The sequence below is a fragment of the Pteropus alecto genome, unplaced genomic scaffold (genome assembly GCF_000325575.1).
Source record: "Pteropus alecto unplaced genomic scaffold, ASM32557v1 scaffold69, whole genome shotgun sequence".
In the NCBI taxonomy this organism is placed as follows: domain Eukaryota; kingdom Metazoa; phylum Chordata; class Mammalia; order Chiroptera; family Pteropodidae; genus Pteropus; species Pteropus alecto.
This window is the reverse complement of record NW_006494610.1, coordinates 9,220,800-9,246,302: the sequence shown is the minus strand read 5'-3', so window position 1 is coordinate 9,246,302 and position 25,503 is coordinate 9,220,800. Positions and strand designations below refer to the sequence as shown.

Below are 25,503 nucleotides of genomic sequence, written 5' to 3'. Positions count from 1 at the left end.
TTGAATTGACTTAAACAAGCTCCCTTTCTCTCTCAAGCCTCAGCATGCTCCTGGATAATGGCTACTTTTCTGTTCCTTTAATTTTGTAATTTATTTCACTAGTTTATGTCTGTCTGCCAGATTTTCTCGATTGCTTTTGGGAAAGGTTATATCAATTTACCTTTCCAGCAGCAGTTTAGGAGAGGACTCTTTTTTAGCAGTTTGGGTAGCCAGAATTTAGGAGACTTTCCATTTAAAAAGTACTGGTTAATTTATTAGTAAATTTTATTTCAATTTCATTTGCATTTTCAATTTTTTAAGTGTAATTTTACAGTTTTTAATATCTTTATTGACTATTTTTTTCTCTTTGTTAGCGGCATATTTCACCCCTTATTCATTTACCTGTTGGAGTATTGGTCGTTTGGTTATCTATTTGTTTGTTTTTATGTACATATGTATTAACCTTTCGTCCACTAATAATGTTTTCTCACATTTTTCTTGACTTTAATCTGTGTTTCCGGTTTTCTTCCACTATAATTTTTTTCCATTATGTTTAAATTTAGAAAACTTTTTCTCAACCAAAGATTTATCAGATACTCATACTATTTTAAAATACTTTAAGGGAATGAATTTTAACATTGTTTCTTGTTTTCTTTAATCCCTCTGAAACTTATTTATTTTGTATGCATGTAATAAGGGTCTATATTTTTTTCATCTTCTGAAGACTATCTGATTATTTATGAGTGCCTTTTAATAATCACATCCTTTCCTACTAATTTATCTTGCTGCCTTTATCATAATAAGTTCAAATTTAGGATTTTTTCCCTATTGATCTACATTAATACTAGGCATATGGCAGGCTTTTAATATCTGATAATTTTAGCCCTTCTTCCCCAGTATTCTGTTTATAAATGTTCAGTTATTTCTACTCATTATTTTTCCAAATATTTGAATTAGTTTTGTATTCCAGTTTATGTTTCAGAACAAAATGAGGTTATAGAATTACATTGTTTTTGATTCTGAGAAATATCAATTGATGTATATGGCAAAGTGATATTAACTTTCATTTGAAATATAGTATGTGCCTCCAACACAGTATTTTTCTATTTCCCTCAATCATGTATCAGTTATCCCATATTTCTGTATCTATCTCTTGTACGGACAGTAGAACCTGTCACTTTTTTTTTATTAACTTTAAAAATATACTTACAAGATTCATAAATACATAAAAGTTATATTTGAGTAACACATTTATTATAATTTCTCTTCTTGATATAATGAAGCTCATGCTCATTGCAATTTAGTTAGGATTTCTGCTGTCTGCAGTTAAAATTAACATTTTATTTTTAGGTTTTTTCAAACTCCTTTTAAGCATGCTATAGGAAAAAGGAAAAATGACATCCTATTTCCTTGCCTCTGTCATTTTTTACTTACACTACATTTGTGTTTTTAGAGGAGGAAAAATGTTTTACATTTATGTATTATTCAAAGCAGTTCTTTAGTGTCTGGGATCGGCACCATGAGCCATGGAGTAGGGACTCCATTACATTTCAGGATTTCTCTACGGGTACACTAACTTTAATGAAAGCCATATAGCTGCCTTAAATTTATAGGCATGATTATATGCTATAGAAATGTGGTAGATTAAATAAGTACCTTTCACATATGGTGTTTAGTATTGATGGCTAATGTTATTAGTGAAATAATTGAGCTAAACCATTGAAACATATCAGTCATGACATCAATATATTATTCCTGTGGCCAAAAATTCTTAGGTGTCGCTATTTTTAAGATTCTTACCGTAATTTTTAGTCTCTATTGTAGAAGGGCTTTCTGATGTTTTCTAATTAAACTCATAATCTCATTCATAAAACCTTCTGCTACATCACAGTAAATAATCATTTTAGCCTGTGCTTAAAAACTTCAATCTCTCACTTCCCCTCCCCCCTCCTTTTTAGATGGCTTTGATTGTTAAAAAGTGTTCTTATGGAACTGAAGTCTGATATCTTTTGACCTAAAAATTCTCCTTTTTCTACTCTGTTCCTAAACACGAAGTCTGTTCTTTCTTTCCTTTAATGATCCTTCCTTAATATGTCATAAGATAGCTATCAAAGTCCTTTTTCCCATTGAGGACAGACTTCCGAATTCTTATAAAGTGGGTGACAGTTTCAAATAAAATGTTCTGTCACTAAATAAATACAGTATGTTAAGTGTTCCTTGACCATCAGTGGAAAACGAGACTATATTATGTGTCTTTTGACATGCTAGCATTTTTATTTCCTGAATTTCCCAAAGCATGCAGTTATGTGAACTAGAACATATATTCTCAAACTATCTTATTTTACTTTAGTTCGTAGTAATTCAAAAAAATACTAACTTGGCTGGATCCATGGATTGCCTGGCAAATAACATTTCTTTCTTTTTAGCGTCTCAAGAGTACCTGCAAACTAGTTTACTAACCCATAGCCCTTCTGACTAAACTCCAGTCTTTTCTTCAGTAATCTCTATCCTTTTTTACCCTATGTCACACTGTTTTGGCACAATCATGTTTATCTTTCTAAATGTTTCTTAGTAATGTTATTTTACAAGAATCTTGAAAAGACCTCATTTCATGGCAAGATAAGGATCATTGTCATCATTCTGCAATATTTAAATTTATCCTGTCTTAGACAATGGCTGCTTACTAATTGTTGACTAGCGGATATATGTGAGTGAGTGAATACTTAGCTATGGAACTTTAAATAAGTCGCTTAATCTCTCTGCACCTCTGGTTCTTTTTATACAAAACCAAAAATTGGGTAGAATAGTGTCCAAAGTATCTTTCTGCTTAAATTTGATACCTTAACTCTTCGTCTACTAACTATCTGAATGTCCTGCTAATGACATGGAAATGAATTTTTTTTTGAGACTACTTTCCATTTTGTGAGAAGAGACATTTTTGAATGTCATAGAGAGTGCAGTTTATAAATATAGCTTCCAGAGTTTCTCATGTCTTTTCTTCAGGCTTCTTCCTAGAAAATGTGAAGAGAATGTGATCTTATGACCCATACCATGAGATATTAGTCCTTTGTATCAAGAAATATTATTGCAATTAAATAAATTTATTATAATGGAAACATTTAAAAACTCACTAAGTGAAAAAATACTTTTCTAAAATGGATGGAGAAAATCGTTTGTTGTTGTTTAATTAATAAAGATGACCAGATTTAGAAACTTCTCTATGGTAATTATTTGGAAAAATGAATAATTGTTTACTGGGATTAGGTAAATGGTGCTAACAATGACTCGAAACCATGTTGCCTTGAGGTTTATTGAGGATGTTGAACATGTGTTACCTGCTGCATGCATTTCTCATGTGACTTACTAAAAAGGGAAACATATGCTCAACTAATATGTTCCCATGCTGAGAGACTTAATTATTTTTCATGATGGTGGCTCCATCTGAAAAGAAAATGTTTCACAAATTGGCAGCAGAATGAATTTATATTGTCAGCTAGTACCTTTTGCTTGTCGGTGTCACCAAATGCTTCTCTTCTGTACACCTTATGTGTGCCACTACTTTATAAACATCTACTATAATACTTTGGAAAAATGCCCTTTGAAAAAAAATAGGGATTATCCACCCAATAAACATAAAGCTACAAGTCTCAGTCAAAAGAGAATCTCTTATGAAGACAGCAACTTCACATCTCCCCTATTTTTGGACCATGTTATTACCTAAAGAGTAGAATTGTGTTGTTCAGCACTGTAGCTACCACCCACATGTGGCTAATGAGTATCTGAAATGTGTCTAGTCTGAATTGAGATGTCTTGTCTGTATAATATAAACACCAGATTTCAAAGATTAAATATGTATAAAAAATAATATGAAATGTCTCACTAATAATTTTATATTGATAACATGATAGGTTAGATAAAATACATGGTCAAATTAATTTTACCTTTTTCACATTTTGAAATGTGGCTATTAGAAAATTTAGAATATCATCGGTGGCTCACATTATATTTCTTTGGACAGCCCTGACTTACTGTGGATCAGAATAACTAAATATTTGTAGCCTCAAAACTTAAGGAAAACTTAGCTTTTATATACAGTATTCCTTTATTTAAATTCTTTGCATGCTGTCTCCTGTATTCGTCATGATTATTTCTATTCCAAAGCTGTGCTTATTTTGTTTTCTATACCTGTGTTAGCAAACACCTGCCCCGATCTCCTGGCCCATTGATTTTAATGTGCAGTATCCCCTCTTGTCTGTGGGGCATGTGTTCCAAGACCCTCAGTGGATACCTGAAATCTCAGTACCAAACTCTATATATACTCTGTTTTTTCTTATCCATACATAGCTATGATAATGTTTAACTTATAAATTAAGCACAGTTAGACATTAACAACAATAATAAATAAAATAATTAGAATAAGTTATGTGAATATAGTCTCAAAATCTGTACTGTACTCACCCTTTTTGTGATGATATGTGATAATATGTATAATGCCTACATGCCGAAATGAGGTGAGGTGAATGATGTAGGTATTGTGATGTAGCCTTAGGCTGCTACTGACCTTCTGATGATGTCAGAAGGAGGATCATTTGATTTGGGTGATCCTGAATCATCCACCTGTGATGTCATGGTTGGATGTCAGGAGCAGATAATATCGGTGGATGCGGAAATTTAATATTTTGGGGCCTCAGTTGACCTCGGATAACTGAAACTGCAGATAAGGGATTTATACACTGCGTACACATATTAAGGTCTCCTGAAAATCTCAGATTATTCTGTGAAACTCTTTTTGTTTATTCCACATCGATTCCTCCCTTCGATGAACCTATTTTGCTTCTATAAAGACAGAAAGCTAACATTTAACTATATTCTTTCTTAAAATAATCTCCAATGTTGTTAATGTATTTCTTAGATAAGAAACATTTTTGGGAGAGAGGAGCAAGGCATACATTCTTATGTTTTCTAAAAAGTGATTATCTTCAGTGTACAACAGACCATCAGTGGAGATAGTTGGTTTAATATCACTTCATAAGCTGTAAGTGTAGTCATTCTTCCAGCTTTCTAGTGCCTTGATACCTTTAGAGAAACCACAAAACATGGTGAGCCAACTTTTTAAAGTGGTGCTTTAGAGAAATAAGTTATGACTCTAGTAAAAAACAAAAAAGAAATTTACTGTTGTACTTTTTATCATTTGTAATACCCCCACCCCCCTTTTTATTTTTTAATCTGTAAAGAGTCCCTTTTTACTTTTTTTTAAAAAATGGTCTTTGAATGTTCAGGATGATGCCCGCCAACTCTTTGTGCTTGCTGGAGCTGCTGAAGAAGGTTTTATGACTGCAGAACTTGCTGGAGTTATAAAGAGATTGTGGAAAGATAGTGGTGTGCAAGCCTGTTTCAACAGATCCCGGGAGTACCAGCTTAATGATTCTGCAGCTTAGTAAGTAATCATAACTTCAGAACTAAACTATCATGAATAATTACTTGCAAGTCAAATATACTTCTAAGGCAATTTTATTGCAGAATCGGCTGGCACATTCTTATAAAACTCTGGATAACAACATTTGAAAACTTTGTCTTTGTGTGTTTGTAGATAGCAATGCTGTTATTTTCTTTGTATTTAAAAGTGTCTCAAGAGACCCCTGCTTATGTAACTCTAATTGAAACATGCAGAATGGGACTGTTTCCAATATATTTCCAAGAAAGTAATTGGAATTTCCCAAAGTTCATTCTGAATGCGGATTTCTCTCTAGTTTGCCTGGGACTAGCCAGAAAGGAGGATAACTGATTTGGGTTCTTTTCATTATACTAATGGTGCCTGAGAAGAGTTAATTGTCCAATAACAGGTACCTTGAATGATATGCACCCCATTTGAAGGGGCACATGGTGAGCCCAAGATATTTTCTCACTGAGCAAAATAGCTTTACACTTGAAAATTGTCAATTTTATGTTCCCTGTTGCATTAGGTGTTGTTTATAGATATCTAAGTACTGTTTTTTAGAAGAAAAATGTGCACTTATTTTTCAGACAGTTGCCCAGCAAGTTTGTAAAGCAGGTTGTGATAAAACCTAATCAGGGAGTTTCTGCTTGGTGATCTACATAGAATTTAAAAAATCAAGTATTTTTTTCCCCATAATTTGGCACACATACTCAAGGCAGATATGAGTAGCATTAATTAGTCTTAAAGCATGTTTTTTTTTTTATTTTTAAGTTTACTTTCCAAGTTTGTTTCGTATTCTTGACACGGCTGTTGGTTCTTAGGGACATAAGTGAGGATTAGATAGGTGATACTAGGCATTGGAAGGTCTAGGTAAGTACACACACACACTTTGCTACAGTGAAAAACCTGGCCTCGGGAATCATACCCCATTATTATATGGCATGTTATTTGTTGTACATCAGAGTATTCAGTATGTGTTACATGATACAATGTGAATGAATAAATAATCCACATGATTGTATAACCCATAGCAATTTTTATAACACTGTATTTCTTAATCTGTATTTTTAATGTTTTACAAATATATAAATCATATTATTACATATGTAGTTTCGATATGTATATGTAACATCTTATTGAATGGGTAGCCCATCTCTCCAACTGATATCTCACTTCTAAGAAATATTCATTTCTCTCTGTTTTATGTACTCATAATATGATATATTTTCTTTCTTAGCACTCACAAGTTTACATTTATTTTGAGGTAACTTAATTTATACTTATATTGAGACTATTTGATTATTTTCTTTCACTACCAGTGTACTATAAATTCAGTAAGGTCTGTTTTTGCCCAATGTTCTTCTCCATTGCCTGACATGTTATAGTCATCACTCAGTACACCCTTGTTTAATAATGAACAAAATAATAAGCCAAACTTTACAGAGTCTTGAAATTAGAAGAAAAATTTTTAGAGCAATACACAACTCTTAGACTTAAAATATATGCTTTGGCACCACCAGCACCTGCAGAAAAATCTAAAGAGGAGCCACTGTTAAGGTCGGAAGAGTTCTCTGAGCTGAGCCCAGCAAGAGAAACTGCTTCAATAATTAAGGTGTGCTTCTCAGGGACAATAGATTGAATTTTGTTTCCCCATGTAGGGGAACTTCCTGGACCCCCTCAGTCTGTTGACCAATGTCCTCTTTCCTGTGCACAGTGCTTGGACATGCATAGAAAAAAATAAATCGTTTTGGCTCCCCATTATTTCATTGTTAGTAGTTCTCACCTTAAGATGGCAGTAATGGAGCCATTTTCAAGAATGAAGTCTTAGAAATCTTTTTCTCTATAGTGGTTACAGGGCATTTTGATTTCTGAGTTCTTGACTGGAGATGGGGGATACTGCCAAGTTGTCTATTAAGACTGTCTAAGTACCAATTTATACTTTAAATTTCTGATTATTTAAAACAATTGGAATTTTTCACAGTGCCTATTTTTCTTTTTTTGTCCTATTAAAATGCGTAAATGCATTTTTTAAGAGTCTGTTAGAACTATAGCAGTCTTAAGCAAAGAAATTATGAGTAATCAGCACATTTTAAATAAGAGTAGTTAGAGTAATTCATAGAGACAATTAGTAAAATCTTACCATGGCCTTTTTAGTTTGTTTATTAAATCAGATTTTCTTAAAATAAGGTATATTGTTATGTATATGGATTTAAAAACAGATCAAGTGTTGGAGGATTATTCCCAATGCAATAATAAGATAATAACATTCTTTTAAATTTAGTAAGTACAGTACAGTAACTCAAGCTATATCTTTGTGTATTCTTGTGTGTCAATACCATATATATGTACTCAGCTGTCTAAAACATTTTTGGTTACTAATTCAGTGTTTAGATATTTTTCTAGCTCCAGAAATTCCAGTCTTCAACAAATCAAGTATTTATTGAGCTCTTTTTTGTTTGCAAGACCCTGTTCTAAATGACTAAGGATAGTTTCAGAAGATAAACATCAATTAAAGTTGTAATAGTTGGTGCCTCTCTGTACTTAAATTTATTTTCTAAATACTTTCACAACCTCCACTAGTATTACAAAACAATGCAGTGATGCTCCCCACATTCACGGGACATTAGGATTCATTCCAGACTTCTTGCATTTTTGGATGTGCATAATCTATCAGTGGCCTTACTTCTTGTGAAACAAGATGTGACCCTTCCTTCCTCCATACTGTTACACTGCTTGTCCCAATATGAATGACATCCTTTTTTTCTGTCCCATCATTCAGATTTCTGTTTACACCCCTCACTATCCATAAATCCTTCTCTAACTACTCGGGTTCACATTAATCTCTATTCCTCTACTTTCTATAACATTATGGTCGCTACTATATAATTAGACACAAAACTACACAAAATTATTTGCAGGGTATGTTATTTTCATATAACATGTTTGGCATCATTGGCAGAGAGGGTTGAATGAGTGACTAAAATCAGAAGTAAAATATGAATACTGATTTAGAGAGCCAGTAAAATGCAGAGCGAAGGATCATGTATAATGTTTTCCTGTCTGTATCAGAAGGCTGGTTAAAAAGGAACATCGAATTCAGCCTTTTGCCAGAGGTTTCCTCACTACCCTCTCAAAAAATGAGACGTTTAAAAACCTCAACAAAATAGTAACATCTAGAACTTGGAATATTGCATGCATCAATAACCTCAACAAAATAGTAACATCTGGAACATAAACATAGTGCTACATTAAAAAAAAAATAAAATGAAGAATTTTAAGAAACATGGTATACAGTTATTTGGGGTATTTAAGAAGTTATTATTAGTCTGTTTTATTTCCCAACAAGGAGAATTACTAACTACTGTCTTTAAGAAACAAAGTACATAACATTTAAAAAATGTTAGAAGAGTTTTGTGGCTGGAGAAGTATAAACATTTTCATTTCAGTGAGAGTTGTGTAAGATATAAACTTAAATTGGTTGTATTACATGATTACACAAAAATGTAAAAATTTCCAGTAACTTGGAATATTGCATGCATCAAAATGTCTTACTCTTTGATTTAGATAATCTTTATTGGCTATATTAACTATTAGCATATTTTTTTTTGTTTATTTTTTCAGCTATTTGAATGATTTGGACAGAATAGCACAACCAAATTACATCCCAACTCAACAAGATGTTCTCAGAACTAGAGTGAAAACTACAGGAATTGTTGAAACCCATTTTACTTTCAAAGATCTTCACTTTAAGTGAGTAGCTTCAAAGCATATGATTTACAAATTTAGATATAAAACATTGTTTAGGAAAAAGTTATAAAAGTTTTAAAAAATTTGGAGTTGGAATTACAAAATATTTTCTTGGATGATTGGAAAAAAGAATTTTGGGGTGAAAAAGGGCAAGAAACATTCTTAGGAATATTTATCTTTTTATTTAAGAAAAATAGCCGTACAAATTCATTACACTTATATTTTTCACAGTGACAAATAAAAATAGTTTTTGGCTTTTATTTCTAAATAGGAAATACTGCTCTAATGTATATTTTGGGAATGTGTTGCCATCTATTTTCAGGTAGAAAGCTATGAGTTTTACTGATAGGTATATGCTTATTTATGGAAATAGTTAAAAGATACCTTTTAAAACTTTTTCAGGAAAATTTGTATTCATGCAAACTGATATTTACACTATTTCTTGATGAAAAAATGTTCATTTAATTTAGAGTGTACTGATTATTAACTCTTTGAGGCCTGAAGAGGGAAGCACTGAATTGTAGTAGCCTTCAGAAGTGAAGAGATCTCGGAGTTCATTTTGTTCAGGTCGCTCATTTTATAATGAAGGAGGCTCAGGAAAGTTCAGGCAAACATTATATTCACATTTACAGAACTACATTTTTCTTTTTCCAGTAAGTAACAATTTTCAAAGTATGTGAAAAACTGCTTCAGTTAACACTAATGCTGTGAAACAGTAATGATAAAGCAGTTTCTCAAAAGATCTTAAAAAAAGGTTCCTAGTCAAAGATAAACAAAAATAACCATTAACTCACTTCATAAAGAAGCTGACAGTGACAAGTTGTGGAAAGCACAATTAAATATATGCAACTATACCTCTGATTCCCTCCATAAGTATTTTAAAATACATTTGTTATTATCATTTATCACCAATTTATCTCATGTTCAGTGGTTCATATAATTGAGTTTTCCAGAAAATTAAAATTCAATTTCAATTTTCCATAGCAGCTTCCCTCCAAAAAACAAACATTGCCCTGCTTCTTAAAGATATAGACCATAATTAATTTATCTGACCTTGTAGCTTTGTGCTTTAATACACCGTATGGTTTTGCATCTGCTTTTTGTTTTTCTGTTTAACTATGTTTTAAGCTGTCAGTGGGAATTTTTTTTTTTGCTCTCATCTCTTATTGAAATCATTTACCTCTTTGATCTGCTTACTACTTCTAGAATATTAAATGGTTAAACTCAGGAAAATATTGTTATTTTAAATAATCTGATATATCTTATCTGAGAAAATTATGAAGTGATTTTAATTATAAGGAAGTTCACTGTTAGAATGAAGCTTTAAAGTTTTTTTTAAACTCTAGGTCACCTTAGATTCTGATTTTTTGCTTTTTATTTACCTTGCTTTAAAGACCATATTCTATAGCAAACTTAAACTGTTATGTTCAGATAATGGTTTTGTTCTAACCTCAATGCTTGAGGAGAAAACGCGTGGGTATGGGATTAGCAAGTAAGGATTCTAGATCCATGCCCCTGTTAAGTAAATGGGCAAACCTGGTTAAGATTCTTAACAAAGAGTGTTACTATCTTGCACATTGTCAAAAGTTTAAATATCAAATGAGTTATTACCTATAAAGGAAGTGATGTAGAAAGGAGAGTTCTGTAAATTATGAGAAATGGCAATAGTAAATACTAAGTCAGTTATTTGGTACTTAAGGCAATCTGATTGTGAAATTCACTTTCAGTCTGGTTACGTTCACCTTAAGCATTCGTTTTCAGACCATACTGTTTATTGTCATCCTAGATTTCTCAGACTTGTCATTTCAACAACAGGCAAGTACTAGGATTCAGTAAAGTTGTCTCTCACCATGATCCTTCCAGGAAGTCCATTTGTTTTGCTCTGTTTAGTCTCCTTTGGTGAGGTAGAATTTCACAGGAGGTATTTAGTTACTGTTTTCACTTGCTGACTTAAACATAGGTTTGTCAGGAACTGAATTCAGATAAACTTTGTCTTATTTTGGATTAGAATTCTTTGAAATTACTATCATTGCTAACATATGGTTCCAGATTTGCTTTTTATGTGTTAAATGATCCTCAGGATAATGAAGGCATAAATGTACTTAGAATAATTCTACTGGGGACTCGAGCGTGTTTATCATTTTTTGTGTTTTGCGTTATAGTTCATTGTCTGATTTTAACTGCTGATGTAAAATTTCAATATCACTTATTTTGTGGTATGATTGGAAGTAAATTCAAAATGCGGCAATAAGGCATTATATTTTAAAAATATATCTTATCCTCTGACTAGGCATTTATGGTAGAAAGCGTCTACATGGATTATTTTGCTTTAAAGAATCAACAGTTTTATTTTACTACGATATTTTTGCCAAATACCGAATTATAGCATCCCTGCTATTACAATATTATCATAATATAAGACATTTCTATTTTTTTTCTCTAGGTAATATAAATGTATAATAGGTGTTGGAGTGCAATGTCGTATTTGTGGGGTTGATCCCTATATATGTGGTCAACTAGCTTTGTACCAGTCTTGGTCACAATGGTATTACATGACAGTTTGAAGATAAGTCAGCACATTTCATGATCTCCAGTATCCCCTTTCATCTTCCCTGATTCCCTCTAAAAAAAAACAAACAAACAAACTTAAGAAAACTCAGATTCAGTCCCTATTAGATGCTAGTCAAAAGTCTCCTCTTTTCATATGAAGAACATATTATAATTTTGTTCTGTTTTTGTTTTTTAATAGAAATGAAGATAATTTCTAATGTATACATGAAACAATACTCTCTGCACCTTCCAATCATTATAATATCAGTTCTTAGGCATTTTTGCCCCTTGGCTTATGAATTTTCAAAGTATGGTCCTCAGATCAACAGCATCAACTGTTCGCACCTGGTGGTTCTGATGCACACTAAAGTTTGCGAAGCACTGGCTTAGATGGACCGTTCTTTGTTTATGATCAACATATCAATGACTCTCATTCATTTCTAAATTAAATTGAAGAGATTTTTTTTTCTGTATTAAATTACTTGTCAAGTTAAAGCTCTTTATTTAACATTCTCACAGCATAGCTGGAAAATCTAGATCTTTAAGGTGGTAAAGCTAGTCTGTTATTGTTTGAAAGTGTTTTAAAATATTCTGCAGACACAGTTCATTTATTTATTCAACAAATATTTATGAAGTACTTGTGTAGTCCTGTATAGGGGATGTAAAGTGACCAAAATAAAGTTTTTGTCTTTACATTGTGTATGTGGGGTGTGGGGAGTGTGAAGTAAATAAATATTTAATACTCAAGGGATGATAATTGCTATAGTGAAAAATAAAGCTGCTGTAACAAAGTGCCACAAACTAGGTGGCATAAAATAACAGAAGTTTATTCTTTCATAGTTCGGAAGGCCAGAGATTTGAAGTCAGTGTGTCAGCAGGGCTATACTCCTTCTGGAGGCTATAGGAAAGAATCTTCCCTTGCCTTCTTCTAGCTCTTGGTGGTTGGCAGTCCTTGGTGTTCCTTGGCTTATAGCCGCATCACTCCAATTCTGGGCCTTCATCACATGGTCTTCTTCCCTGTGTGTCTGGTTCCTTTTTGCTTAACAGCTCATACCATAGTTTCTCTTTCCTCTTATATTTCACTATAAGAGCAAGAAGAAATGAGGCATACTTTGCTTTTGAGAAATTTCCTCAGCTAAATAATCAAGTTCTATCTTAAATCTAGTATGAGAACACAGCTAAGCAGTGTTTCTGCCACTTAAAAAAATTGTCTCTTCTTTAGTGTCTAATAACATGGGTCTCATTTCCTTCTGCGATCTCATAAAAAGTATCTTTAACATACATTTCTCTCCTAACATTGTGTTCATCATGATTTTCTGCCATTCTCTTCACTTCCATCCAAGTCTCACCAAAATCTCCTTTAGTGTCCATATTTCTAACCAGCCATCATTTCAAGGAAGTCTTGGCCTATTCTGTCAAGTAATTCAGTATTCTTACCCTATTACCTAATTCCAAGCCACTTGCACATTTTTAGGTATTTGTTACAGTGGCATCCCACTCTGTGTACTAAAATTGGTATCAGTCAGTGTTCTCCAGAGAAACAGGACCAGTAGGTTCTCTTTATTTCAGGGAATTGGCTTACATGACTTTGGAGGCTGGACAAGTCCAAAGTTTGTAGGGCAAGCTCTGATGGAAACTGACGCTTCAGTCTTAGGCAGAATTTCTTTTTCCTCTGGGAAACTTTGGTTTTTGCTCTTAAGGCCTTTCTTCTGAAAAGACGAGGTCTGCCCACATTATCAAGAATAATCTCCTTTGCTGACGGTCAACTGATTATAGATATTAACCACAACTATAAAATACCTTCGCAGCAGCACATAGATTCATGTTCATTCAATGGAATAACATATGATAGCCAAACTGACATATAAAACCAACTATTATAGAGGGAAAATGTGGGTTGGGGTGGGTTTGAGTGTTACTTTATATCGAATGGTCAGGAAATATGTGACATTTGATCAGAGAAGTTATCTAAAATATATTAAAAATAATTACAAAATATCTTTTTGGTAAAGTTCTTTCATATTGTGTTCCTTGGCAGTTTAACAAATGCGTAATCATTTTAGTTTATTTCGTTCTCGTTTGATTTTTATTACCAGCTGTCCTTTTCATATCTTACCCATTTTATTCTGTGGTAGAATCATTGTGTTATATAGCATGCTTAAACTTAATGAACAATTTACTAACTAAATCAATAAAATGAAGGCCACTTAAATGATGATAAATACTAGTTGATGTACTCAGATTTGAGTTATAGGCCAATACTGCAGGGAAAATTCTTTTTGCTCTCTAAGAATTAAATAGGGACTGTTTTAATTAGTGCACCATCTAGATAAATGGAGCCTTTAAAAATGTACCAGTTTGCATAGTGTTTCCATTATATAAGCGATTATTTCTAGGTTGCATAACATACTCTATGCGAATTTCAACTTTAGCTTAACTTAGTAAACTTTTACAGAAAAAGAGGAAAAATCATTGTCTTTATACTTTTGAATCGTGTTGCTTACACTGTACACTAACCTACTGTGATCTGCTGTTGTATATTATGTAAAAATTGAATTTTTGCACTCTAAATTTTAAGACTATTCATTAGGGCCACCCATGTATCTCATATTTCATCTCTCACTTTTTTTTTATACCCTGGTTTACTTTTTAATTTAGGTAATCTATTGGCCTCTATCTGAATATGACTCACTCAGCTTTTTCGTACCTGGAATGATTTCTCTTTCATGTCAAAGTCCTGCTTATTGCTTCTGAGAGAAAAGATTTTGCGAGAAGAGGGGCCTTTGTCCTCTGCCTCAAATGTTTCATGACACTGGCAGATTGAATATTCTATTCTCTATTCTCTCTGCATTCCCTAGTTGCTTCATGTGACTTCTGTGTTTATACATAGTGCAGTCTATTCATTTCTATTTGTTTTAATGTGCTGAGTGTTCTCAGGTATTAACGCATGTGTTGTTTTGAAGGTTTTTGGCTTTGAAATACCCTACCTTTAATCAAAAATTTTTAAAAACCCACAGAACTATTTTTCCACTTTATAAACCAATTTCTGCTATTACTTTTCTCCCAGAAAAGTCCTTTTCTCCTTTTCATCTCACATTCCCCCTGTAGTTTGTTGCATGTTTGTTGATACTGTCAAACTCCTCGGAGTTTTTAGACATGTAATATGATGTCAGATTCATTATTTTTTCACTACAGAATGTTTGATGTGGGAGGACAGAGATCTGAGCGGAAGAAATGGATCCATTGCTTCGAAGGAGTGACCGCCATCATTTTCTGTGTGGCGCTCAGTGACTATGACCTAGTTCTAGCCGAAGATGAAGAAATGGCAAGTAGAACCACTTTTAAAGATTGAGCATGAAATATGAAGAGCTGAAAGTGTTGCCAAGAATTTTTCTGAGAATTATTGAGAAATTTTCGCTGATGTCTAAATTATTTGAAAGTTTGAGCTCTTTTCTCCAACTTTTCTCTTTGCATACTAAAGAAGCACAGATGGCTCTTGAGAAAAAGAAAAAGACTGAGAATTAATCTCACCTCAACCCTATGTGCTTAACTGTATATTTCTTATATCTGGTACTATCTACATACTGAATGAAAAGGTTCATAATAGTCCGAGGCTTCTTTTTCTTAACTTATTACTTCTGCCAGTTCAGTAATCTTAGATCTGTGTCATACCTTGCTATTGCTATGTAATTTTCAGGTGTATTTCAATATACCATTGTTCTTGGGGAACTATTTTTAAGTAAAATATTAAAACTGTCAAATTAACTTCAGTACAAAAAGGTAAAAATGTCATACATATATATATATGTGTGTGTGTGTGTATATATATATATATATACACACACACATATATATATATATATATACACACACACACATATATATATATATTTTTTTTATTTAGGCTAGGTGGTCTCCCATCCAAGTACTAAGCAGACCCAACCCTGCTCAGCCTCTAAGATCAGACGGGATCGGGCTTGTTCAGGGTAGCATGGCCGTAGACACAGTTTTATATTTTTATTAAATCAAATATCCAGTTATGGTGCAATGTATTATCATATATTCATTTCTATAATTTTGGCACTCACTATCAAACATATCAGTACCCTTTTTGAAACCAGATACTGGAAGGGCAGGAAACGGGAGGTATCCTTCCTTAACATACCTTTATATTTAGGGCATTGGGCTAATTGTTTCAGCTTGCTCAGTTTAATTTATTAATCTTTAAAAACTTCTACTTCTAATGGAAACTTCAGTTAACTCTGTAATAATGATATATTTTCAAATGTTCGCACTTGGAATCTCTAGAGTGCAAGGTCCTGCAGCAGGATATTCCCAGCAGAGTGACACGTAGTGGACACTCAGCCTGTCCTGATTGACTGCAAAAGTAATGAGTGATGTGGACACTCGCCTCACCTAAAATCAAAGTGTTTGATTTTAAGTGCCAGAAATGTAATTTCGTGCTATATTATCTATTTTTCAGTTGACTAAGCTCTATTTTGTTACATTTATTTTTTAACAGTAATATTTCTCAAAATCCTTGCCATTATGACAAACTGATTATATTCTTTTCTATTATAGAATCGAATGCATGAAAGCATGAAGTTGTTCGACAGCATATGTAACAACAAATGGTTTACAGATACATCTATTATACTTTTTCTAAACAAGAAGGATCTCTTCGAAGAGAAAATCAAAAAGAGCCCCCTCACTATATGCTATCCAGAATATGCAGGTATTTTACTTTCTGTAGATAACTTGTTGTGTCATGTATTTCTAAGTGAAAGTTCTCCTAAGGCAAGATTTGTTATTGAGTTGAATCCCTTGGCTTAATCATTCTTACCTTTAAGAGAAATTACTTATCAAACTACATTCGAGCACAGGTAGTTACTTGATGTTCGGATTAGATTATTTAAAATAACATTCATTTTATGGAAAAGCTGTTACATAATTTTCTGTGATGACAAGTCTTCATAAATTTTAAATACTGATTTCTTCATTTCCTTAATAGATCTTGTGTCATGTATTGTGTGAGTACAATAAATAAGATCCCTTCTCACTGTGTAATCTCAGATGTATGTATTCATAAACAATAGCAGTGCCACATGCTACTTCAAAGGAGCATGAACAATAACTAAGGGGAAAAAATGAAGAAATTTGCGAGTAGCTAACAACTCAGGAGCTTTAGGGAAGGTTTCAGGAAATCTAAACTTTGGTAATGAGACTATTAATGGTGCTTGAATTTTACTACTATGGAAAATGGTCTGCAGTAAGAAAAGGAGACCTGAGATACAGTCTTGGCTTTTCCATAATAAGCTGTTCGATCTTGAACAAGGCAGTTAATTTACCTACGTTTCAGCACCCCATCTTGAAGATAGAAGTTGGCCTAAAACACTGGTTATGCTTTAGTTCCTTGGAAAACCTGAGCTGCTGTTGAAAATGGATGCAAGGAGCGCCCCACACACACACTCTCACAACTGCTCTCTTATTAAAGCAGAGAAACTTAGTTTTCATTTGTTTTATATATTGGATTTCTGAATAGATTTTATTTTTATGAAGAGAACTTTGTGCCTTAAAAAAAAGTTTGATTACCACTGGTTTACATGAGCTAAATCTAAATATTCTGAAGAGTTTGGTTAATTTAGCTAATTGACAGAAGTTCCCTCACTCCATCCTTCCTGTTTAAAAAAAAAAAAAATCTCAAGAATTTGTTTCATTGTAAACAAAATTTTAATCTTCTATTGAGTAAATAGTACAATAAGTATTTACTACCTTTTCACAGGTGATGTTAGAACAGCCCTGTGATATTAGTGCTCTTATTTCCCATTCATAAAGATGGGAACACTGGGACTTAATGAAGTGACAATCCAAATCTGGACCTAAGTCTGTCACACTCTGTACCCACACCATTAACAGGCAGACTACATTTAATTAAATTCTCATTGGAACCAGAGGGTGAGGGAGGTTCTTCGATAAATATAATCATACTACTCATTTGTATACTGCAAAGTTACATTTCAGTTCAAAATAATTTGACACAGTTGCTTATGTTAAAATGTGTTGTATTCTTTTTGAAAGTCATAGTATCCTAAGTCATCTTATTCAGGAACATTTTTAGTGCTTATTAGGAATAAAATTATAGTTCTAATTCCAAGATTAAAGTTATCCAGAATTAAGGTAGCTCAGTTTTGCTCTACTTTTCATCTTTCAGTTTATTTTTGTAATTTCCTATTATGAAATGGCCATTTTGTATGAATATTAGAGTACCCAAATGAGTCCATAAATAGCACACACCTACAGGGATTTCAGAGCAACCAAGAATATACTTGTTAGCTGTTTCTTTGCCAAGTATACAGTGTATACAAGAATTTTCCTTATGTAAATAGGAATTCTTGATCTCAGAATCTTTGAACGAAGAGAGTATCATATTAATCTTTCACCTTCCTTGTTTAAGATTATAATTTAATCTTCACTGCATGTTCTAATTATTGATTCAGTTGCCTCTTGCTTCACCCTCAACTCTTAATTCTTGTGGCTATGCTTTCTATGGAAGAACGCTACATAGCCTCTCACTACTCAGTTTATTGCCTACCTCTGTCTGCTCCTCTCTTCTCTTCTTTTTACCTATATATTGACAGTTCTCCACATTCCACATTCCATCTGGTCCTATAATCTTTTAGCACTCTCATCCTTTCATAGTCACATTTATTCTCACCATGTTAAATTCTGCTGTCAACTCTAATTTCTCCCTAGAGCCTCAAGCTTGCATCTCAAATTGCTTGTTGAATGTGTACTTTTTTTTCAGCACCTGAAACTCAAACTAAACCTATGATATATATTTTTTTTCTCTCAAATCTCTACTTTCATATTATCATTGACTTCCCAATTCTCCATTCTGGAACCAGGTTATCATCTATACTTACCTTTATTTAGGACAGTTCTATCACATTTGGAAATATCTTTCTCATCCTCCAGCCCCATCCTTGCCATTCTTTTTTATGACTGAAATCAGATTGAGAAATGTGCTCATTAGTTTATTCATGTATCTTGCTGCTCTTGGGATTAAGTAATATAACTAGCTACCTAGAATATATACAGGAGATTAAGTTATACACTCAGTGAAAGCTGTTTTCCCATAACATTTTTTAATATAGGGTCACATTAGCTTCTGTATGAACGAGACACTGTTTACTGCTTTAGAATTTCAGAGCACCAACCTTACTATGATTTAAAAAAATAAATGAATTTTTTATTTGTGAAAGTATATGGTTGTCTGCTAGCCATTTGAGTTAAAATGTATTTGGACAACCTAGAAAAAAATTGATAAGTTCCTGGAAACATATAGCTTACCAAGACTAAATCATGAAGAAATAGAAAATCTGAACAGACTTATTACTAGTAAGAAGATTGAATGAATAACCAACAACTTTCCAAAAAACAAAGGTCCATGACCGGATTGCCTCACTGGTGAATTCTATCAAACATTTAAGGAAGAATTGTTACCAGTTCTTCTCAAACTCTTCCAACCTAGAAGAGGACAGGACACTTCCAAAGTTATTTTACAAGGCCAGCATTACCCTGACATCTAAACCAAACAAGGACACCACAAGAAAAGAAAATTACAGGCCAATATCCCTGATGAACACAAATACAAAAATTCTTAAAGTGTTAGCAAACCAAATTCAGCAATACATTAAAAAGATCATATACCATACATGGGAGTTATTCCAGGGATGCAGAGATGGTTCAACATTTGAAAATTAATCAGTGTGTTATACCGCTTTAACAATTGTGGGATAATGATAGATGCAGAAAAATAATTTGACAAAATTCAACACCCATTTATGATAAAAACTCTCAACAAAGTGGGTACAGAGGGAATGTACTTTAACATAATATAGGCCATATATGACAAGCCCACAGCTAACATCAGACTCAATGGTGAAAAGTTAAAAGTTTTTTCTCTAAAATCAGGAACAAGACAGGCAAAGAATCCAACCCTCACTACTTTTATTCAACATCGTATTGGAAATCCTAGCTAGAGAAATTAGGCAAGGAAAAAAAGGCATTTAATTTGGAAAAGAAGAAAAACTCACTATTTGCAGATGATTCGATGCTCTTTCTAGGAAACCCTAACTACACCACAGAACTGCTCAAACTAATAAATGATTCAGTGAAGTTGCAGGATACAAAATTAATATACAAAAATCAGTTGACATCAGTGACTTTTTGGAATGACATCAAAAGCAAAGGCAACAAAACCAAAATAAACAAGTGGTACTGTATCAAACTGAAAAGCTTTTTTGCACAGCAAAGGAGAGCACTGACAAAATGAATAGTATGGAGGTTCCTCAAAAAATTAAAATTACAGAATGGGGGAAAATATTTGCAAATTATATATCTGCTTAGAGATTAATATCTAAAAATGTAAAGAACTCATACAACTCAATGGCAAAAAAAACAACAATAAAGAAAAAACCCCAAATAACCCAATAAAAAATGCACAGGGGATCTGAATAGACATTTTTCCAAGAAGGCATACAGGTGGCCAACAGGTCCATAAAAAGGTGTTCAACATCACTAATCATCAGGGAAATACAAATCAAAGCCACAACGAGCTGTCACCTCACACCTGTTAGAATGGCCAGTATCAAAAAGACAAAAAATACAAATGTTGGTGAGGATGTGGAGAAAAGAGAGAACCCTTGTGCATTGTTGGTGGGAATGTAAGTTGGTGCAGCCACTGTGTAAAATAGTATGGAGGTTCCTCAAAAAATTAAAAACAGAAGCACCATATGATTCAGCAATTCCACCTCTGGTTATTTATCTGAAGAAAACAAAAACACTTAACTTGAGAAGATATAGGCACCCCCATGTTTATTGCAGCATTATTTACAGCAGCCAAGATACAGAAACAGCTGGTGAACTGACTGGAGGGGAAGCACTGCAGTAACAGGCGGCAGTTTGTATATTGGGTTCTCATGACATGGAGTGAATCTCAGACATGGAACAGAGGATCTCAGAATGGCTCTACAAAGCAGGCTGAATATTAGAGGACCTTGAAAGCCGGGAAAATAATTTTGTGTTTTTACTGCAAAAGAGAAATTTAACAAATTTTTTTCAAATGGACATTTGGTTGATGTGTGATATATGTGCATATATAAAATATATACACACACAGCACAAATGTGAAGCTTCTCGAATTTTTGAAAGTGAAAATATTGGTGTATTCACCATTCAGGTGAAGAAGTAGAACATTTCCAGATACCCAGAAGCCCCATCATGCACCTTCCCATGTAACTGATCCCTGCCCCCCCCAATCCCCCTGACACGCACATATTGATGATTAACTTTGATTGTTGTCAAACTTTTATTTTTTAAATCTCGGTTGAGTCATACAGTGTATACTCTTTGTGTCTGGCTTTATTTGTTACAGTATGTTTATTAAACTCATACACGTTATTGTGTGTAGCCGTAGTACTTCCATTCTCATGACTGTGTGGCAGTTTGTTTTATGAATATGCTGGAATTTATTAGCTGGATTCTTTCCTAAACTAGACGTTCTGCTATTAAGTCTTTATATGTTGAACATAAAAGTGTTTATATAGTGAACATATTTATATAGTTCTGTCAGGGACACATCTAGAAACAATTACTGAGTCACATTATGCATGTGATTATCTTTAGATACTGCCAATGTCTGGAAGTGTTTGTTCTCAGAAATCTGTAGTCAGTTACCTGAAAGCAGGAGTGTGTCATTAACTTTTTTGTAACATCATAGCCATAAACCACATTGTAGACCCTTGTATAATTTTTTAACAAAATGAGTAAGAAATACTAATTAACATGTATATAAGAAAGGGAATAAAAAATAATGATCAGTATTCGGTCAGCATTGCTTGACCAGACACTGGGCTAGAACTGAAATAGCATGCCACCATCAGGGAATTGAGTGGTTCATTGTTGTGATGTAGAGTACAAGGGAGAAGAAAGAAGGGGAATCCGGCGCTTGGAGACTGAGGCAGGAACAACGATCAGTGGAATGTGGAAAACTGTGTTTTTGGTTCGGGGAGTTTTTTAAAGGGTAACTATTGGTCATTAAAGGGTAGTTAAGATTGGGTATTTTTCATTTAGAAGGAATAGTTTCTCTCATTCTGGAAAGGAAAATAAAATTATAGAATCCACATATTGTATATGTATGAAACTGATTTCAATAATTTAAGGTTCATTTTGCTTAGCTGTATACTATTTTAACTTTTCACCTATGTTTCTTTCCCCTTCCCATCTCAGGCTCAAACACATATGAAGAGGCAGCTGCGTATATTCAGTGTCAGTTTGAAGACCTCAATAAAAGAAAAGACACAAAGGAAATATACACCCACTTCACATGTGCCACAGATACTAAGAATGTGCAGTTTGTTTTTGATGCTGTAACAGATGTCATCATAAAAAATAATCTAAAAGATTGTGGTCTTTTCTAAGTTTCGCAGTTAACGGTAAAATGCATTTTCAGACCAAATGAGTACTTATGTGTGGATCTCTCTAAAGTCTTGCAGCAACACAGAATGTAGCTTATGGCAAATGCACCTGGAACCTGACCAAAGTTGTTCTGTTTTGTTTTTGTAACTGAAAGTAACAGAAGGACCTTTCTTAAATGTTAAAAGGTGGGTCCTGCAGTGTGAAACTAAAGGCAGTGTTAAAGCAGGACTCTAGTGTATTGATGCTTTCTACGTAAGTGTAAATATGCAAATGTTGTATACATGTATTTATAACTTTAGTTTTCCACGTTACTTTAAGGTTTTAAGAGTGGCAACTTAACAATTCTAGCGTGATGGCTTTAGAAATAACAAATATTAAGTACTTTGTACTGAATTACAGACTATTACTGTTTGCCAGTTTTAAACAGCTTTATTTAAGTTCATGTCCTATAAATTTTTAAGTACAGTAATTAATATTAGGAAACATTGTAGCCCTTATCTTGGTTATATGTATACCTGTAATAAAAATGTTATTTGTACAAACATGGCACAGACTATTTTACTAACATGATTTCTTTTAATGTTCTTAAAGAGAATTCAATATACCTGCCTTTGAATCAATTATTTAAACATTGTGTGCATTTCATTTTTTCTTTTAAGAGTGCATGCTGATCTGACTCTACATTGGATTTTGTTTAAAAAATGAAAATTTCATATTTCGAGGATATACTATCTTAGACTTATACTTAATTTTTATTCAGTTGGTTTGTTTTCACTTGGAATTTTAATATTTGGATGGTATTATTCATGCATTGCCTTAAAGGTGATGCCAGATTAATTTTTATACACTCTAAATAACTACCTTTTTATTTATAACTAAGTTTAGGTGAATGATGAGAGATATTTGGGGTAAAAAATACGTCAGCATAATGAATTTTGAGACATTCATTTGTGTATTTCCTTTGGGAAATCCCTTGTACCTAGCATATATGATAGCTCTTTGGAAGATAACAAGAAAGACCTTTAAATATACTGCTGCTGATATAATGCAAGCTTTTAATTCGTATATGTAACTAGTTTCAAACTTAATTATCATATTAAAATTACTTTTTCTCTTACATTGTTCAAATTTCCTCTTGCTTGAGTTTATATTTCTTTTTAAATTGTGCTATTTCTGAGAATGAAACAGGCAATTACACTTAGAAAATGAGTAATAGTGTTTAAAAATGTCAGTGATTGTATGTATGCTCAAATAAGTGTTATATATCAGCTAGATATCGAACTTCGGTAGTCTTTTTATTTTCTATTTTTTGATGAATCACAATGTATCTTGTGACCTCGTTTCATCAAAATTCCTCACCCTACTCACCTTTTTTTACTCATCTTGAAAAAAGTAGCTTTTCAGTAAGCTTTGTGGGTAAACAGTTTCTAAGTTTAGTTACGTGCTGTCGTTTGTTGAATTTTATTGATGTGTATTTGTTGAAGTATGTGTATATGTGTTGGGGGGTGGGTAACCACAAACTACATTTGTATCTGTTTAATTTTAGGGATTTGTTTTTCTTCTCTGTAATGTAAAGAAATTCAAAATGGTCAAAATTCCTTAAATGTGTTAGTTTAGATTCTTTATGTGCCTTTCATAAAAGATATGTTTTCATTAATTTTACCGATGGAAGATCTGTAATATCCATATTGTGAAACTATGTATGAACTTCAGTTATATTACGAATAAATCTAAATCATGAGAAATACAGTTTAAAAAGCCACAAAGAAGCACATATTGGTGAACATCATTGATGAATTCCTGAACTTTATTCTGTGTGATTGTGTTATTAATAAATCCTAATAAATTTAAATTTTTAAAATTTTACAACCTGTTGGCTAACCACATTTTGCACTAGGATTTTAAGTTTCAGTCTATATAGTACGTTCATTTCTTTATCTGTGCTATCTTTTTACAGTTTTGTCTGCTCCAGAAGATTGAGTGTTCCCTGCCCCAAGTTTTTATGATATGCTGTCACATTTAAAATTGTCTACTTGATATCTCCTTCCAAAAATTTTTTGCCTGCTCCAACTCAGTATACCCCAAACTAAATTTACCATCACTCTCCCTTTAAACCAGTTCTCATCCCCTGACTTTCCCTTTGTAGCCAGCTATTCATTTAAGCCCTCAGTGGGAAGCCTTATAGCCATTTAGAACTCTTCTTAGCCCTCATCTCCATCTCTAATAAGCCATCATTTTTCACATATTTTACTTTTCCAGTGCCTCATCTGTCTTTTTGTGGTATTATTATTTTTCCTTTGTATTCCCACGACCACCTACAGAATTCAAGTCTTTGCCTAACTTTTAGTTGAAATGATTTATTAATGAAATTTCTACCTCCCATTTCTCCCATCTGTAATCCAGGTTAGTTATCCTAATACATGACTATTGCTGTGTTATCTTCTCTGCATTGACTTGTGTTGGCTCTGACTTGTCAATAAAATTAAATCTAACAGCCTCCCATTCAAGGCTCTTCATCATCTGAGTCTATTTCACTACATCCCCACTTCTCTCCCACAGTACATCCTAATAGTGCTTTGTGTACAGCTGGGACTTTCTTCCAAATGTTATACTACATACTACCTGAGATATGCTTAAAACAATGCTCAGAACATGGCAAGTATCCACCCGTGTCTGTTAATGTTATTTGTTTATTAGCACTTGTGTTTTTGATATCTTTTTAAAATTCAGCTGGCATTTGTCCTTCAGTCTGTCCTTTTGGGAACTGCACAGTGCTGATAGGTTTGCCAGTCACATTTCTCATCTCCCTGGCCATAGGCTCAGGCTTGACCAGTCCTATTCCTCTGTCACTGGCGAGTGACCCAAACTGAACCGATCATAGTTCTATTCCCATTCCTAAGATTTCTAAAGCTGTTCTGGTTTCTAAAATGCCTTTCATTCATTTCAGTGCTCTTCTGAAAAACTTTTTATGCTTAATCTAATTATTCACGTTCAATCTTATATTGAAAAAGTCCTGACTAAAATGCATATGTTCTTACTGAAAGCCAACAGTAACAGATCAAAAAAGGTTCAGAGAGGATAATTCACTTGAACAAGATCAGATCAAGGGTTCACACCTATGACTTCTGATGTCATGTCTTGTTAGAGTACTTCAAAGAATGCTACCTTATTTCCAGAAAATGAACCAGTAGTCTTTTAACTATCCTCACTCTCACTTCAGTTTATCTGAACTATAATTCTGTTTTATAGTTGACTGTTGAATAACACGTGTCCACTGTGCAGATTTTTTCAATACTGTAAGTGATTTTTCT

The 25,503-nt window shown here is 33.2% G+C and overlaps 1 protein-coding gene across 1 annotated transcript in view; it reads left to right on the top strand.

The window, feature by feature from the left end:
- GNAI1 (G protein subunit alpha i1) overlaps window positions 1-23,954 on the top strand; it is a 72,265-nt gene extending 48,311 nt beyond the window's left edge. Inside the window, exons 4-8 of the mRNA XM_006925742.3 lie at window positions 5,259-5,416; window positions 9,038-9,166; window positions 14,909-15,038; window positions 16,295-16,448; window positions 22,004-23,954. Coding sequence (XP_006925804.1) covers window positions 5,259-5,416; window positions 9,038-9,166; window positions 14,909-15,038; window positions 16,295-16,448; window positions 22,004-22,194 — 762 coding nt within the window. The 3' untranslated portion in view covers window positions 22,195-23,954. The remainder of the gene's footprint in view (window positions 1-5,258; window positions 5,417-9,037; window positions 9,167-14,908; window positions 15,039-16,294; window positions 16,449-22,003) is intronic.
- The last annotated feature ends 1,549 nt before the right edge of the window (window positions 23,955-25,503 follow it).